The 18,682-nt window shown below is 44.4% G+C and overlaps 1 protein-coding gene across 9 annotated transcripts in view; it reads right to left on the bottom strand.

The window, feature by feature from the left end:
• Nucleotides 1-18,682, bottom strand: part of Foxn3 (forkhead box N3) — a 371,707-nt gene that overhangs the window by 85,223 nt on the left and 267,802 nt on the right. For all 9 annotated transcript variants that reach the window (XM_042692487.1, XM_042692494.1, XM_042692496.1 and 6 more), the window contains one exon: nucleotides 11,194-11,258. In XM_042692487.1, coding sequence (XP_042548421.1) covers nucleotides 11,194-11,258 — 65 coding nt within the window. The remainder of the gene's footprint in view (nucleotides 1-11,193; nucleotides 11,259-18,682) is intronic.

The raw sequence follows: 18,682 nt of genomic DNA, 5'->3' as shown, positions 1-18,682 counted from the left end.
TATTTAGTTCCTTAGCACTGAAAACACGGCTTTCAGTGACTGCCTGTCACCCTGTCACTGCTCATCTCTCTGTTTCTCTTGCTCTGGTCTCTGAAACTCATCTTTACCAATGTCTCAGACTAAGTCCTATTTCACCACCATCAGAGAGACTAAGCAGAAGAAACATACAACTCACAAGCAATCCCAATTCATCTCCAAAGAGCCTTCTTTCTCTGTCACATTTCTGCAGGCGCTCAGTCACTCAAAAGTGTCAAGAACAGCTTGCAAAGACTTAAGTTCAGTTTCTCCCCTGAGCATCCTTTGGGTCTCTCCCTTAATGCACCAGGACCTTCGGGGGGGGGGGGGGGGGGGCCGCGGCACAGGGGAGGAGGGGGAGGGGAGGGTGAAGGGACACACAAAACAATGCTAGCTAAATGTTCCTAAAAGTGTAACTTCAGTTCACCTAGTAAGAACACTTGTGTGTACTGTTGATTGTTGTGGCAGCTTGAGGGTAAAGGATCCGAGCATCTTAGGACATTGTAGGACATGACAGGAACATTATCATAAACACAGTAAACTTTGTTTACTGAAACCCAACAATCACCAAGCAACAATCACCAAGCAACAAGCACTGTGGGTGCTCTGTGTGTACCTTCTCTTTCAATTCTCGTGAATTCTAAAACCATCAGGTGACTTGCTTGAGGTTACTCAGCTGGTAGACAGCAGAAGTTGGCTCTTGGCCTCCTCCAAGGTCTGTCCCCTTCTCTCCCAGTCTTGCTGTGTCCTGTGGAACAGGCTCAGGGTAACAGGACCTGTACCCAAAGCATCCAAGCAGCAAGGCTGCGACAGAAAACATCGCCACGAAGCTTCGGAGCAGTTTGAGCAATCTCGTAAGCCTGGTACATTTGTTTCTTTTACATTTGTATATTTGTATACTTTTTTAGACTTTACAAGTGTACAAAATGGTTTCAAAGTCAGACAACCAGTGGGTGACAAAGCAGAGAATGAATGACAGTGCTTGCTTTGACAGCTGCGGTCACTGATCCTGTCTGCCACTCACGATGGCCAATTGGAGAACCAGGAGGACGGAAACACCAGAGAAAGAGGCAGCGGGGTTTGCAGGAGAAATTTCTTCTGCATGGGGCCATGATAACAGCCTGTGTGCCTGGGCCATATTCCCACATATATGTGTACCCCGATCTTACGTACCATGGCAGGGACTGAGATTCCCTAAGGCAAGCCTCTGGCTATCAGAGGAGCCAAAAAAGAACAAAATGTGATCGCTTGCCATTTATAAGTGGATACTTCTAAGCAGACTTCTGTAATAAGAAGAGCTTGCACAGAATATATCCTAAAAAATTCTTCATCATTAAGAATCTTGGCAATCCTATCAAAATATTTCTAGACTTCCATCCGAGTACAGTTACACAGAACTTCAAGAAGAACGGCTCAGCACATTTTGATAAAAATATGCTCTCTGGGGCAATATGTTCCCAGATTATTTAATCTCTATAATTTATAATCTTTTGACACAATTAAGAGATCAGGAAAGCATTCCTAAATATTAGAAAAAAAGAAACAATAAGCAAACATTCCGACGATGAATTTTAACTGGCATAAATTTCCAACTATATATGCTGATAAAATTCAGACAAAATAAAATGTTCCTTGTTGAGAAGTGTGTTCTGCTCATTGTATGGACTGGAAAAGACTAATTTTAAGACTTCCCTCTATGCAGTCTTTAAAATCCAAAGTGAACTATGTAAAACAGTGATCTATAAAGGCAAAGAGGAGAAAAATCAAGCAGCTTATTACTTAATGAATGAAAACATAATATTCATCATCATCTCTGTCTTTGCGGCAAATTGGTTTTACTCATCGTAACCCAGATTCGGTCTACAGATGAGCACTGGAGAATATCTAAACGCAAATGGAAAAATGTTTCCAAATATTCATGTTACAATGAACTACAAGTCAGTAAAAGTGAGTCCAGCTTTCTGAGCCGAGTTTTGTGACTCTGAGAAGGACAATTTTACTTCGGGTTTTATTTTCTCCATCTACAAAATGTAAGCAAAAAATACCTGGCATAAAGGAGTCATGTATACAGATATATAAAATGCACAGCCATCAGTCACTAATTTGTGTTGCTACCATGTTAGAGGTTCCACTGAAAGCCTGTGAATCCTAAAATTAAAATGCAGAAGCTTCTACTTTAAAAAAAAATAAAAAGAAAGAAAAAGGCTAATATAAACAGACTGTCCAACCAAACACAAATGGTCTCATTTGTACAATTTCATTTGTATGAAATTCAACAGTAGGGCAAGGAGATTAGGCTGCCAGGGGCAGAAAGGGGGAAAGAGGCAGGGGAGGATGTAACTATCTGGAAAGAGTTGTATACTACCAGGACTGTGCTAAGTGTACACTGCAGAAAACTTCATGCTAAGTAAATTTTATCTCCATATTAAAAAATCTAGACAGTGAAAAGGTGAATAATTTTTAGTTTCATCCTTAACGTTAATGTCTGTTTACTACACACACACACCCCACACCAAGATGCCTTACATAAAAGCAGAAGCAGTAGAAATTAGAAAAAAGAAATTAAAACACTCCAGACAAATGCATGGAGAAAGACAATGGGATATGTAAACACAAAAGCATGGTTACAAACAGCTGCCCCCCCCCCCCCCCCCACGCTTTGAACTAGTTACTTCAGTGATCTCCTCACTTTCTGATCAATTCCCTTCTTGGAGTGTTGGTACAGTCAGCTACCCCTCCTTCTTCCTCTGAGAGGTATGTTCCATAGAGGCCAGGACTTTCCAGACTGCATGCTTGCTTGCTTGCTTTTTTTTTTGGTGGGAGTTGGCCGGGGGTGGGGGGGGTGTCGGTTGTGAGGCTTGAACTCAGGGCTGGGTACTATCCCTGAGCTCATTTGCTCAGGGCTGGTTTTCTACCATTTTGAGCCACAGTTCCTCTTTCAGTTTCCTAGTGACTAATTGGAGATAAGAGTCTCATGGACTGTTCTGCCCAGGTTAGCTTTGAACCACAATCCTCAGATCTCAGCTTACTAAGTAGCTAGGATGACAGGCATGAGCCACCAGTGGCCAGCTTCCCAAAACGCTTTCTTCTTTTTCATTTTACACTCCTTGAAATCTCATTTAGGCCTGTAATTTCATGGCCATCTGGATTAGCAACTTCCTAAACTTCTTATCAGCCTGTTCACTCTCTTCCATACTTCAGCTTCAATTTCTAACTCTTCTGAAAATGTACCTGCCCTGAAAATGTAAGACACAGACACACAGACACACACAGACACACAGACACACACAGACACACACACACACACACACACACACACACACACACACACACACACACACACACACACACACACACACGAGCAAGTGCCTCGCCTGGGGAAAGTTCTTGGTAAATACTTTTGATTGCACAACTTCAGAAAGCAGGGAATCTCTGCTACTAGTTCTGGTCAGTTGGTAGATGTTTTCTTAGGGTCCAATATTAGGTTTTCACTGAAACAGTTACTACACACTAGCCAAGAGAAGTTGAGATCAAGCAGGAAAATGTAGACTATGAAGCTGAGGAGTTCCCAGACTAACCATTGGGAAGTCAGGGTAACTGAGAATGGGCCAATTTGAATTCTCAAAATTGACAGTGATACAGTGAGGCCAGACATGGAAGTGTGTATCTATAATTATGGCTACTCAAGCAGGTAGAGGTAATAACATCATGGTCAAAGGCTGGCCTAGACAAAAAAAACTAAAAACAAAAAGGATGAGGTAATGGCAAGAAGAGATATGGCTCAGGTGGTGACACCCCAAATTCCATGTGCAGTATTGTCAAGAGGGAGAAGGAGGGAGGGAGAAGGGGTAGGGTGTATCAAATTAAACCAAAGGCTTCTTATAAAACATATATATATAACACTAACAAGAGTAAATTCACAGGGAGCACACAAACCCTGAGTGAGTAGAAGAGGCAAACATCAACCCATTTATCTCACCTCTGACTACAGGCAAAACAGCTAGATTTGTTGTGGTTATATAAAAATCTTCACTCCATACAGAACAATAACATAAATGAGGCCAAGAACAAAGGGTCCTTCCTTTGTAGGCCAAAAGAGGACAGACGGCAATTAGGACTTGAGGGGGTATGTTGGGAGCCCACCTCTTTCTGTTATTACTAAGTTGTTTTTTTTTAATGGGTATGCCTGAGGGCAAGAAGCAGGCGCTTTCTGCATTAGGTGATGGGCTTGTTTGTAAAATGGACAAAAGAGTCAGCTTGTGGAGCAGATGAAAGAAGCCAAAGAGCCCAGGGGCTGTGCAGCTCCCACCAAATGGGAAAGGGATGAGTCAGGGAGGGTGGGCTAAATTGGAACAAAAACCTGGGATCCATGGGCTGTAGAGAGTACTGCAGACCAGAGACCAGAGGCCACAGATCGGCCTACCGTCTGGATTCCAATCTTGATAACCTGCTTATTTCAGAAGGGAGATACTGGTGGGCTGGCACTTTGAGAATGGAAATCACTCGGGGGGAGGGGGGAGCAGAAAGTTTAAGAAAGTGTTCCTTGGAAGAGCTCTGGAACTTTTCATGTTGAGTACACTGGACTGGCTGTTTTCAGTCACAGTTCAATCCTGTAGCCCTGATGTTACGGCAGACAATCCAAACCACATCCGAACTGGTGCTCACAGGAAGGGATTCAAGGCCAGGCTGTCTGGACCTCTGGCTGGCCTGTGCTTTGACCACACCTGTTGTCATACAGCATAAGGAAAGAGTGCTACTTGCCAACTAAACTACATCTCAAGGAAGCAATCCAACGCCAGAGGAATCAAAGGAGTTCTGAGATAAAGAAATGGACGTATTGACTTGTAAGCTTAACATACAAATCTAGCAGGTCTGGGCATTTCCAGTTTTAGATGAAAAAAATCTCTTCCCATATACATGAGTTCAGTTTTATCAAGGAAGGTAAAGAGTATAGGATTTTAGTCAGAGGATTTTAGTCTCATTTCCCCAAGATTTACAATGTTATACATATTACTATAATAGTCTATCATGAGTGGGAATTTATTACCAACTGTTCTTCAGGCTTTACTAATCCTCAAAAGCCCAACCAGACAGAATTATGGTTTAACCCATGGTTTGTTCCTGAAAGGCCCCAAATATTGAAGCTTGGTTCCAAATATAACATCAAGAGGTGGTGGCACCTTTAAGAGGTGGAGCCTAATGATAGGCGGTTAAGTTATTGGAAGTGGTGGCCTGGGAAGAAATTAATACGGATCTTGAAGAATGAGACACAGGTGTTATAAAATGGGCCTTCTGTTTGCTGGCTTCCCTTTTCTTCTGTACACACTCTTGTCATTGAAGCCATCTGCCATTGGGCCCTCACCAGAGAGTGAATCAAGAGAGCCACCTAACTTTAGACTTTAGATCTAAATAAACTCTTTGCTTTATAACTTGTCTAGCCTCAGTGAATTTTGTTATGGCAATGGAAACCAGACCAATATATAGGTTAAGCCAAGATGGGGTTTGTTTCCAGATTGTTCAGATGTCTAATATTTTCTCCCTAGGATCCATGAGACCTTTGTGAACTGCCTTGTTTGAAGATGGGGCTTTTCAGCCAGCATACTCTGTCCTTTTCTCAGATTCACAGAGGATACTGCTGGTTGAACGGAACGCTCTTTTCATTCTTTCACGAGACTGAAATAAATCTCAAAATCCTTTGCTTTTAAAGAAGTCACTAGGATGGACCAGCATAGGATGGACTCCATAGGAAACCCACCCCAGAGGGCCACTGCTTAATTCACAGGGGAGAAAAAGGAAATCTTAGGGATGTCATGTGGTTTAACTAATGTGACATCTTACTGAGTGGAAGAGCTGGGACCAGAACCTAGTGTTAAGTTATTTTGAAATTATAGAATCACAGCTGGGCGCCATGGCTCATGCCTGTAATCCTAGCTACTTAGGAGGCTGAGATCTGAGGATCACAGTTCAAAGCCATCCCGAGCAGGAAAGTCTGTGAGACCCTTATCTCCAATAAACCATTAGAAAACAGGAAACGGCACTGTGACTCAAGTGGTAGAGTGCTCGCCTTGAGCTGAAGAGCTAAGGGACAGCACCCAAGCCCAGAGTTCAAGCCCCATGACCAAATAAATAAATAAATAATAGAATCTGTTATTTCCAAATATGGAGGACTTGATGTTGAGCCTTTGATAATGACATGGAACTTAGCCACAGTGAGATCTCTCAAAAACTTCACTAGTAAACACACACAGCAGGGTTATGGGAGGCCGTGCAGTGTGGTAGATATGTTTAACACACAGGAAAGCCAATGTGCAAAGCTAATTTGGAGCATAAGAAACCACATGTCCCAAAGCGAGTAATCGAGCAGTCATAGTGGATCTCATGCATGCTGTTACCACAACACATGTGTTTATGTACACATAGGACCAACATGTATCTGACAGCCACAGAGCTCATTTTCTTTTCCTTATTTGTTGGAAGGGAGGAGTCTATGGCAGTATAATCCTGCTCTGTGCACTGAAAATACCTCTAAGGATTTCTCTCCACGTTCTTAGCATATCTTGTGTGTTGTCAGCAGTGAATGGAACCAGTAGTCTGATACATGTGATAGAATTTATTTAAGTTCTTCTACTAGTGCATGCTAGAGAAACAAACGAGAGCAGTGGCCCCATATAGGCGTGAGAGAGAAGAGGAAGGAAGAGGAAAGGCCAGGAGGCAGGGTAGCAAGTTAGTGAGTGTGAAGGGTTGTAAAACTCGAGTTCTCTAGAAGGCTAAGTGACCAGGCCTTTCCACCAGGTCTGTGGACTGTGTGCTTGAAAGGCCAAGCCTTGAGCTTTCTTCCTCTGGGTGCCTCCAGCCCACCATGGTGCCTGACACATAGTTCTAGGATCTGAAATTGTGGTTCCAAGCTGGAATTGGACATGGAGCTGTGGCTCAAGTGACAGAGCACAAACCAGACTTGAGTGAAAAAGCTAAGAGACAGTGACCACACACACACACACACACACACACACACACACACATACACACATACACACACAATACACAAATAACATTATTGAACTAATAATTGAACTATTGTTGTTGTTGTTACTGTTTCAGATGAGTGCAATGGCTCAAGTTTGTAATCCCAGCTACGTAGAAGGCAGGGATTGAAAGATGTGATGTGAGGCCAGCCAGAAAATAAAAAAATAAAAGTTTGCAAGATCCTATGCAACAATGGCTGGGCAGGGTGGTTGGAAGCAGGAATGGAGGATCAAAGTCCAGGTTCAGGTATAAGAAGAACCTATCTCAAAAACACACACACACACACACACACACACACACACACACACACACACACACACACACACACACACACACACACACACACAGAGGCTAATGGAGTGACTTGAGGTAGAGTGTCTGCTTAGCAAGTGTGAAGTTTGATACCTAACCCCCACAAAAATTATTTTAATCACAGAGACCATAACACAGATACAGAATGGCCGCAGGCACCTGTCAGCTGGGCACGCCGGAAAGGCTCTGTCTGAATAAGGTTCTGTCTGGGCCTGTCCCGGGTCCCCTTAAACCGTAGCCCTGCCCCTTCTGAAGCCCGGCTTGCTTTCTATTGTATGAGAGCTGAAGGACTCTCCAGGCTGCTGCCACTGCTACACTAAAATTGTCTCTCACAGCCTAAATGGCATTTAAAATAAATACTGTGAATTGATGAAATGACCAATTATGTGAAGTACCCCTGCCTGGTGTAATCCAAACCAAACCTTACCCCATTAGCCTCAGGACACGGAGCCGCACTTCCACAGCCCCTCCTGCCAGCCGGCACCGCACTCGGCAGCCGAGATGGACCTCGAACGCCTCCTGTTAATTCTGGCAATTGGGTTTGTGCTGGTTAAAAATAAATAAATAAATAAATACACGCACTCCGCTTCCACTCATCAGCTTGCAAACCCAACAGCCGTTGGGCGACGTGAGGGAGACGCGCTGGGGGTGACATGATGTCATTTCAGGTTCTCGCTTCCTTTATTTCCCCTTAGGACCTCATGTGGCAGGCAGCAAAGACCTACGCGTTTCCAACTTCAGGATGAGGTGAAGGCCACAGGCAGGCAGTGGGAATCTCGCTGTGAGAGGGTCTTAGCTTCCCCGGCAGCAGAGCAGGATTGGGACTCAACAGCCAGCTAAGTGGGACGTGCAGGTACTGTGTGTCAAAGGCACTGTCCATGCGTGGTATTGCCAGCTTATCACACGTCTACGGGATGGAGCCCGCTGTAAGACAGGGGGCACCTGAGCTCTTCTTAGACCTAACAGGGAGCTAGTGACGTCACCAGCCATGCACACGCGCACACACACACACACACGCACGCACACATACACCTTCCCCATGGCCAAGTCCCCACTGCTGTGCTTTGAGATGCCATTTCTCCTGTTGTACCCGCTCTGGTGATGCCACTTCTGCCAATTCCACATACTCATGCTTCTGTATGCCAAGGCCTTGTTCAAGTGTCCATTCCCTCAAGAAGTGACAGTCCCTCCGCTGCTCCCATCCAGAGACAGTGTGTCTTCCTTTTCATGTCTGCTCCTCTTCCTAGCCTGCACTCATATGCCTTCAAGCCCGGGCCGGTACACATGGTAGGTCTCTGTCCACAGCCTCCTTAAGAATAAAACATCTGATTCTGTTTGGCCTCAAAACTCACCTTTGCGACTGGCTGGCTTGTGACAAACTTCTTTCCTGGACTGATTATTGTTTAAAAATGTCCTCTTGGGCTGGGAATGTGGCTCAGTGGCAGAGTGCTTGCCTAGCATGCATGAGCCCAGGGTTCGATTCCTTGGTACCACATAAACAGAAAAGGCCTGAAGTGGTACTGTGACTCAGGTGGTAGATGCTAGCCTTGCACAAAAGGAGCTCAGGGACAGTACCCAGACGCTGAGTTCAAGTCCCAGGGCATACATACATACATACATACATACATACATAAATGTGCTCTTACTACCGGGAAAAAGGAAGGCACGCAAGTAGAGATAAGTAAGCATAGCATGTACAACCAGGCCTCTTAGTTTTGTTTTGGCAATTTGTAGGTACCATGGCTTGAACTCAGGGCTCACGTTTGTTCATGGCTAGCACTCTACTACTCGAACCATACCTCCAGCCTGGCTTTAGAAGGGTAAATGGAGATGGAGTCTCCTAAGACTTTTCTGCATTGAACTTTGGTCCTCTAGATCTCAGCCTTCTGTGTACCTAGGATCACAGGCATGAGCCATCAGTGCCAAGCTCAGTTCCCTTCTTCGTATACCTGTATCATTATTTTGAAGTTGCTTACGGGCATTTGAACATGCAGGGAAACCCAGTACCACACACATATATCTACACCTAATTATCTAATCAATCAATCTATCTATTTGTCTGTAAGAAAAAGAGAGGGGGGAGATGGTACTCATATAAGTTGAAACACTTTACCACACTAAAAGGTCTCAAGAACTCTGGACAGGTACAGCAAAATGATGAAACATTGAAAAAATAATAATAACAATGTTACCAAGTCCCCACCTAAACCCCTAAACTCATGAACAGTCTCCTGACTTTCAACAACAAAAAAATACAGCTTAACCAGTGGCTCATGCCTGTAATCCTAGCTCCTCCCGAGGCTGAGAGCAAAGGATTGTGGTGTACCCATGAGAAATGTCAGACTGCATCCATTCCATTCCAGAAATTTTATCTATGCTTCTCCCCCAAGTCTCTGACCAATAGAAGCAAACAGAAAACTAATATGCAAAGTGCAAATCCTTTATTGAATAAAAACTCTGACAAGAAAAAGGCTTTAAGAAAATGAAATCTCATTTCCAAAATAACACAAACGTTAACAAGGAAGATGCACAGAACTTTGAAATCCACTTGAGAAAACCCCTGAAGATGATTGTGGTTGGGTTCTCTGTAAACAATCTGAGAGAACAGAATCCATTTTTTTCCTCTTGGAATAATATTAATTTTTGAGAGTAAAGGTAATCCCTTTTATTGTCTTACACATTTAGGATATCTACAATGACTATCAAATATTAGGATTAATCACACTTGCAAGCCTAAATTTCACCATTACTTAAAGAAAAAAAACAAAAAAAGTCAAGGAATTCTTAAGTTTCTGATTACACAGATTATTAGAAAGCCAAGAGACAATTGCCTGGGCTATAAAACAACACAAAACACAAGGACATCTCTCACGATTGTCAAACTACTCCAGAAACCTGAAGATAAATGTCTGTTTTCTTCAACACATTAATAATATTCTTCTTGACACTGGTTGCTAGCCTCCGCGTGTCCTTTTAAGGGACATAGGCAAACACATCTCTAAGCCAACAAAAAGACACGAAAGCCCTCATCAAATGCCAGTAGAGTTCCAAGGCGCTTAGAACAACCAAACCCACCTGCTTGGGTAGCTGTGCCACCTGGCTTCCTGCTTGGTTGATGGAATCTAAAGGGGACAGGATGCTGGGGGCGTGGGGGCCAATTTTGTAGAGCACATATTGCCACAAGAGCCAACGTCTCTAGGTAATTTCTGGAAGCATTTGGAATGTACCTTTGGGATATTTTTAACCATTTATTCCTCTTTAACTTTGGTACGGTTTGAATTCCCTGAGCACACTGGATAGGAGCTAGTACACAGTGGCTGGGGATGGAGAAGTCCCCCCAGAAAATGACTTCTGTGGGGACAAATGAGGGGGACCTAAACTCTGTACCACAAAAGCAACCAGAGTCAACCTCCTGGACACCCAGGAATAGTGGGGGGTATAGAGTCCAAGGAACAAGCGTGGCTCCATGATGACAGATCACCCAAACCAAGCTCGATCAACTCAAGTACTGGAAACACTGAAGTCCAGCCCAGCACACGCTATTGTCATATTCCAAGTTTTTTTCATGTAATTCCGATTCCAGCAAAAAAGCCCCCACACTTCTCAAATATGACCCGTGACACAAGCCTAGAGGGCCTAGTTTCAGACTTACAACTTTCAGCAACCAAGAGATTTTAGTAGGAAGAAATACAGAGACTTAGGAATTAGGGCCCAGTCCATGACAGCCGCACTTCTGCAGAGAGAGGCCACGATAAACAGAAGAGACCTCACACCACACACAAAGGAGGAAGGAAGGAGAAGGAAGAAGAAGAAGAAGAAGAGAAGGCGTTCCTAGACACTTACCTTGCAGAAGGGCTCCATTTCTCTTGAAGAAGGTACTGCCGGGCCAGATGGGTGGACCTGATGTGCTGGAAGAGAAGAAACATGTGAAAGTTACAAACTTGTTTCCATTCTCACATCTGACCACCCCTCATCCCCACATCACTGGAAATGGCCACAGAACATTTTCTCCAGGTATGCATTACTGGCACTATTGAAAATGCAGTTTTATAAAAAAACACAGGCTTCCTAATTTTCCACAGCAGAACCATCTGTGCGAGTTCTCTCGTAAACACCTTTGGCCCTGTGGGCATTGAAATCACTTGCATGTAGACAAATGATAAAAGCATGTGGTCCAACAGCATCACAGAGAATGGCAGAGTGCTTGCTAAGCTGTTCACGATTTTGTGAATTGATTCATTAATTTTGAGGTGCTGGTACTGAACTCAGGGAACTGCTTTCTCACTTGGCTCTTTCGCTATACCACTTGAGCCACAGCTCCACGTTGGGCATTTTGCTAGTCAACTGGAGATTAAAGTCTCAAGGGCTTTACTGGCTGGGCTGGCATCAAACTGTGATCCTCAAATCACAGCCTCCTGAGTATACAGGATAACAGGTGTGAGCCACCAATGCCCAGTTGCTTTTGTGAATTTATGTGGTAAAAACTCTTGGCTGAGTCTTCTGAAACTAGGCAGGCTTTCTAGCACTTCCTATACACAAACCTGACTCTCTTGGCATTATTATCACTAAACCCTTTTTATATAGATATGACCTTGACTTGATTCCCTCCCTTTCTCCAGTTTCATTTTGTATTCTTTTTTCAATTTCTTGGCTTCAAACGCTGCACTCCAGACCCCATAAAACACTCTGCAGATATGTTAGCAGCCACAGTCCGGTAACAGGAGAGGCCAGAGCAGAAGAAAGATCAATATATCACAGACACACTGTGCTGCATTTGTAGAGGAACACGTTTGCTCTTAAAGACATGCAGTGGAAAACTTCATAATAACCCAATCTTATAATAAACTATTCCTAGAGTGGAAAGTAGGTTATTTTAATGCAAGTACTAGTTTAGATGAAGGCTACTTCCTTTAGCCCCAAGAGTTGATAGAAATTACTTCCACAAAAAAAGTGCCAGGCAAATGATACTGACTAATACATTATCAATCAGGTTCAACATTTAAAATAAAGAAAAACAAACAAAAACTATCAGTCAGAAAATTTGTATCTGTAAGTGTAGTAAGTGTAGTGTGAATTCCTCACTAGTCACTGGGCTCCCTAATTGTGTCAGATTGCAGTTGTATTTAACAAGAAGAAAAAAAATGCCACTGACATTCTGTCTAGCAGAATTTCATTACCAGAAGTACCAACAGTATCATAGATATAGGGACCACACGTGATTCAAAGGGAGAACACACACACTCCCTCACAAGAGAGCCACTGCATAAAAATACTTCTAGCAGCAAGAGAATGAATGTCAAGTACTCCAGCGTGCACATACAGGTTTACCCTATGTCAGTGACTCACTGCCCGGAGCCTCACAGATCCTGCAGGTGGTTTTGTTTCCCCTTTGAAATGAATTAAAGGTTTCTAGTGGCCCTGTGTTCATCAAGTCTATCGGCATCATTTTCCCAACAGTTCAGATGATTGTTAGCGTTTTCCCACAATATTTTCAAGTTAAGATTTGCCTTTTTGCTTATGGGCAATGCTATTGCTCCTTATAGTGTTATGCCTACTTTCTGGATGCACCGGAAAACCAAAAACTGTGCAACTTCACGTTCTTGCAGTGGTCTGGAATTGAACCTTTTTGTTTTATTCCTCTATATTTGAAGTAAAACAGAATAATGTTCTTCCTGCAGCCGAGTCTCGGTTCCCGCAGGGGGTGGTAACTGTCTCCCCCCCTGTCCCCCACCCCCACCCCCTCCACTCAAGTTCAAGGACAAAAGTAGCCAGCTCAATTGACTTCTCCCATCTGAATCCTGTCCTACTACAATTGAGGTGAGAGTTGGGGGGGAGGGGGCGTGGCATGTGGCTTTAAGGCTCAAAGTTGTGGGGAGAACCTCGTACATTAAGATGCTTAAATGATCTTTAACCACCCAGCAAGCTCCCAGGGTTTTTTTTTAACCATCTTTTTTCTTTTCTTTTAACATAACAAAGCAGGAGACAAGCAAGCTAGTTGTTGCCAATGCAGAATGGCCTGACTTATAAAGATATTTAAAAACAGAGGACTTCATTACAGAGGAGTTCATGCTTCTAGAGAATTCAATAATTGAGTATTACGGCAGAAGCCTGAAGATCCAGCTTACTGCCATCCAAATCTCCTCTTTATCCTGACCTTGATTTGCTGAAAACCAAGTGTGTGTGTGTGTGTGTGTGGGGGGGGGGGGGGGGGGGGGGGGAGGGGGGAGAGAAAGAATGGAGCAAATGTAAGGAACTGAGGGTGGATAAATCCAGTGCTTTAGATAAGGAAACTTCTCTGCAAGATAGAAATCTACCTTCAGATTTCCACAGCACTTTTTAAAAAAACATATTTAAGCCGCTGATCGCTATTCTGTGTCCATTCTGCTCCATGGTCCCCTAATCTGAACTCTAGAGGTGGACAGAAATTGGAACTGGCACTGCCATTTCTGGTCCCTGTGGTAACTGAAGAATTCTCTTTACCAAGAGTCCCTGCCACACTCATTGTAGAGCTTGTGGGCTCATCAGCTCCATATTCCAGTTTCATCTTTGGGATGGTCTTTCCTTGCCTGTTAGAAGATTTAAGGAATATGAAGTATATATTGAGAACTGAGCTTCCGGTGCAAAAAACCCAGGAGGAAGAAAAAAATCAAAAACTCTTTTCTTTTGACCTCTAAGAACTTAGTACTGTTATTTATCTAGTGCCAACTTCCTCTGATTCGATCTGGAGACAAGGGATTATCTAGAGGAAGGCTAAATGGCTCTGGGTCCAGCGGCTGCAGACTAGCAAGGTGGCAAACCTGATTTTTTTGCTCTCTGCTGCTGGAGACACCCCTAGCTGATTGGTGTTGGAACTCAAAGCTAGCTAAAAGTACATATATATGAAATTCTTTTTTTTTTTTCTTTTGGTGTTAGTACTGGGCTTCAACTCAAGACCTAAGTGCTGTCCCTAGTTTTGTTGGTTCAAATTAGCACTCTACTACTTTCCAGCTTTTTAATTGAAGAGTCTCATGGGTCTTCCCGGCCTGGGCTGGCTTTGAACCTTGATCCTCAGATCTCAGCCTTCCTTAGCAGTTAGGATTACAAGTATAAACCACCAGTGCCCCCCATAAAGTTCAAATGTATACTAACCACTGCCATTCAGAGAAGAAACTCATAGTGCGAAGGGGTGACAACCCCTCTTCTTGGCATGAACTGGGGGCTCCTTCCACACAATTTCTGTAAAACACCAGTGACTTGTGACTTGTGACTGACGTGGAAAGTGGCCATTCAGGTTCCCTTCACCATGAGGGGTTTCCAGAGCCTCACAATGGTCCCGCAGCACTGACACTTCAGGAGTGGGTACTGAGTCCAGGAATGGATCCACACTTTTCCCCAAGACCTTCCAAGGCTACAGAAGTCTCCTTCCATTAGATGAGCGCAAACAAGTCCTGAGAGCGAGACCGAAGCCCTCTCATGCAACCATCAGCCCACAGCCAGCCCGGGACTTCCGGAGCCAGCCCAAGGTATCACAGGGTCACGCATGCATCCATGGTTCCAGTTCCATTTCTCAGCTTCCAGAGCTGAACTCTTACCCAACCTTCCCATGGACGAAGGCTGGCGGGTGGCAGTTTTCTAGGAATCTCCTCAAGGCTAAGTCCCAGGCTAGAAAAAAGCGATCAGACAAACCAAATGGGAAAGACACGAAGGCTCCTAGCAGGGGAAATAATACAATGCTGGTACTGCAAATGTCTCATTTCAGTAACATGCTCACAGAACCGCATGACCTTCAGCAGTTATCAACCACACCAACTTCAAGACAAAGGAAGCAGGCCAACAAGTGAAAGGTCTTACGTGTCAGAAAGTCAGAACTGGCACTGGGGAACATTGCTCCAGCAATCGTGGAGAGCGGCAAATCCCGAGGTGAGAGATACCGTCCTATACTGCATCCACAGTGCCTGCCGGAGGCTTGCAGCCTTCAATGCAGCAGCATTACTTCCAGATCCCAAGGACCACAATGGACCAACAGATGGTAGAACACGCAAGTGGCTCTAGCCATCATGGTGTCATACTTAAAAATGGCTAAGATGGTAAGTTTTATGTTTTGCGTATCTTAGCATGATTTAAAACAAAATCTGATACATATAAAAAGAGAAGAGAGCCGGGTGCTGGTGGCTCACACCTGTAATCCAAGCTACTTAGGAAGCTAGGATCTGAGCACCACTGTTCCAAGCCAAGAAAGTCTGTGAGACTCTTAAGCCAGAGTGGCGCTGTGGCTCAAAGCGGAAGAGTGTTAGCCTTGAGCAAAAGAACCCAGGGACAGCGCACAGGCCCTGGGGAGAGAGTGAAGGATGCCACATCTACCACCAATAAATCATCAACGCAGAGGTAAGGAAAAATAAAAAACAAGGAAGTCTACTTGCTCTGAGGTATAAGGGGGAAAGAGATCACAATCTGGACTCAAGAGAATTAGTGCAAAATGCAGCTCAAGGTCTTTTAACTTGTCAAGGTCTCAACTACCCACCTGCAAACTAGAGCCAGTGGATTCGTGTGTGGGAATGAAATGAGATGATGTGTGTAAAAAATAGCTGTTCTGGAAATGGCAAAAGTCCCTGTGGTAGTCTTATTCCACGAAATCTGCAGCTCAGAAGTTACGTGACCTGCTCAAGCCACACTAACGTGGTTTGCAGCTGGGCACCAGCATTTCCTTATATACCCTCCTCCACCCTCCCTTGCGGCTTCTTTCTCCTCTCCTGGGATGGATGAGGTAGTTGTACTTCTCATCTTCTGCTTTTCTGCTTTGAGATCTTCTCAAAGCAAATGTTCCTTACTGCAAAGACTCTACAAACAGTTATTAACAACAACAACAACAAAAATCAATGGGTTAGCTAGGCACCACTGGCTCACTCTTGTAATCCTAGTTACTCAGGAGACTGAGATTTGTGGATCCTGGTTTGAATTTGCCAGGCAGACAAATTCAAAAGACTGTTATCTCCAATTGCTAGAAGCTGAAGTATGGCTCAAGTGGTAGAGAGTCAGCCTTGAGTGGAAGAGCCAAGGGACAGCATGCATGAGGCCCTGACTTCAAGCTCCAGTACCAGTATCCGTTTTCAGGGGCTGGCAATTTCTGAGATGAAAATACTGACATGTTCAGACAGCCACTTCCTAAGATCAGAGAAACTGACAGAGGAGCAAGGTTGGGGGGGTGGGGGAAACAACGACACACTGACCATGGGAAGAGATGGAAGCACTTTGTAACCTAAGGCAAACGTTGGAATTGGAAAACTCATTTGGGTCTGCCTGCAGGTCCTCCAGGAGCCCTCCACTCTGAGGACTGGAATGGCTGTGAGCTGCTGCTTTGGGGGCACAGCTGCTGCAAATCCCTTCTAATGATCACTATTTCATGATGACACAAAAGTTGGGTCTCCAGCTTTTGTCCAGGTTGGCCTCAGTTACAAAACTCCCTTCCAATCTCTCTCTTCCTCCAGGTAGTTGGGATTATAGGCCTGTCACCACACCCTGCTGGGGGTTGGGTGACTCTTTACCCACTGGTGCAGCCTCTGGTGCCCGGCAGGATGTCAGTGGCTTCTACCGCCTTTGCCAAGAGCACCTACTACACCAAGTGGGGACAACCAACACCCACACCAGACATCACCATGTCTGCTCTGGGAGATAAAGCTGCCAACTAACAAGAATGTAAGCTGGCACCAGCCTTCTCCTCTATAAAGTCCCAACCCGCAGGTAACATCTAGTTGACCTTTATAAACCAGACACCTTAGGCCGAACAAACTCCCAAATGTGTTATTTTTAAAGTCTGCATATTCTCCCTTCCCAAATGGTCATCTCCTTAGCCTTTTTTTTTTTTTTTTTTTTTGCTGCAAGGTTCCGCCCTTTCTCTTTTATCTATTATTCCAACTTTCTCCTTCTCCTTCCCTTCAAAGAAGGGAAATATCCACAGATGCCCAGTTTTCTTTTGGATCCCACAACCTTGCCCTACACGGATAAAGCCCAAGAGATGGAATCCAGGGCTGAGAGCCTGGCTTCTACTTCCAGCTCTTCAAGACTGCTACGTTACTACGTTACTGTGACAGTACTAAGAAAGAAGCCTGCAAAAGGTGACACCCCCCCCCCACTTCTGCTAAGTGGCATTACAACAGTCTCCTGCTCAAGGTGACATCTTGGAAACTAAAGCCAGACCCTCACCAGATGGCAAATCTACCAGCACCTTTGAAATAAGGGTTCTTGGTCTAACTGGTGCCATCTCAGCCATGTGGTAGATGATAGGCACCATTGTGTCTTCATGGTGGAGGAAGGTGAAGTACATATCTCTCCCTCCCCTCTCCCCCAGCCCGCCAGTGATAGGTGTGCCTGAATTCCTAGAGGCAGGGATGGGGACTTAGATGATGGCTTACTGAACCCGATTCTAGCTCCCTGTGACCCTGCCTCCTGAACCTATTCAAACGTGGACCAGCTCAGTGCCAGTATACCATGCCTCCTGTCTCTCCTTCGGTCACCATGGTGTCCCACTTCATCTCTACATTGGAGTTGATCTGTTTTGTTGGTATTATTTTTCTGGTCTTTCTTTGCTTTACTACTCTCACGGCTCAGTTTTCTAACAGTGTTCAGTGTATTCAAGGCAGCTGCAGGTCTTTGAGATGCCCAATAAAGATTCCCAATTTGACCTATCAAAATGTGGCTTCTCTATTTCTCATGACTGAATTTCCCACAACACCTTGATCTTAGATTTACTGGCTCCAGAAATAAATGTCTATAATTTATAAATTAGCCAGGCACTCGTGGCTCCCGCCTGTAATCCTAGCTACCCAGAAGATCTGAGGATCAAGCTTCAAAGCTACCGGGGCAAGAAATTCCCTGTGAGACTCTTCTCTCCAACTAACCACCAGAAAACGAAGTGGCACCGTGGCTCTAAGTGGTAAGAGTGCTTGCCTTGAGCTGAAGAGCTGAGGGACAGAGCCCAGGCCCAGAGTTCAAGCCCCACAACCGACCAACTAAAAATAAATAAATAAGTAAAGCAAGTCAGTTTAGGGCAATGTGTTATATAGTACAGATTAGGTAGGACAAAGGGAACTGCTCCTAATACACTTGAGCCTCCCTCTCTTCCTCCGCTCTCCATGCCCTCCTACCTGCTCTCCTACTGTTTTGACAAGGTTTTTAGAATCCTTTCTACTTTTAGTCTCAAAACATCCATGTAGCACGTGCGGTTCCTGCCCCCATGGTCAATGAAACATCTCATTTTCTATGTATCCTATACATGGAGACTCCATGCCATTTTTCATTTGGAGACTTTAGTGGCTACAAAAGCATGAAAGCTCATCGGGCAAGTCAGACAGGATCA

Source organism: Dipodomys spectabilis, unplaced genomic scaffold (genome assembly GCF_019054845.1).
Source record: "Dipodomys spectabilis isolate Male_0828 unplaced genomic scaffold, ASM1905484v1 ptg000157l, whole genome shotgun sequence".
Taxonomy (NCBI): domain Eukaryota; kingdom Metazoa; phylum Chordata; class Mammalia; order Rodentia; family Heteromyidae; genus Dipodomys; species Dipodomys spectabilis.
This window is presented reverse-complemented; position numbering and strand designations above follow the sequence as displayed.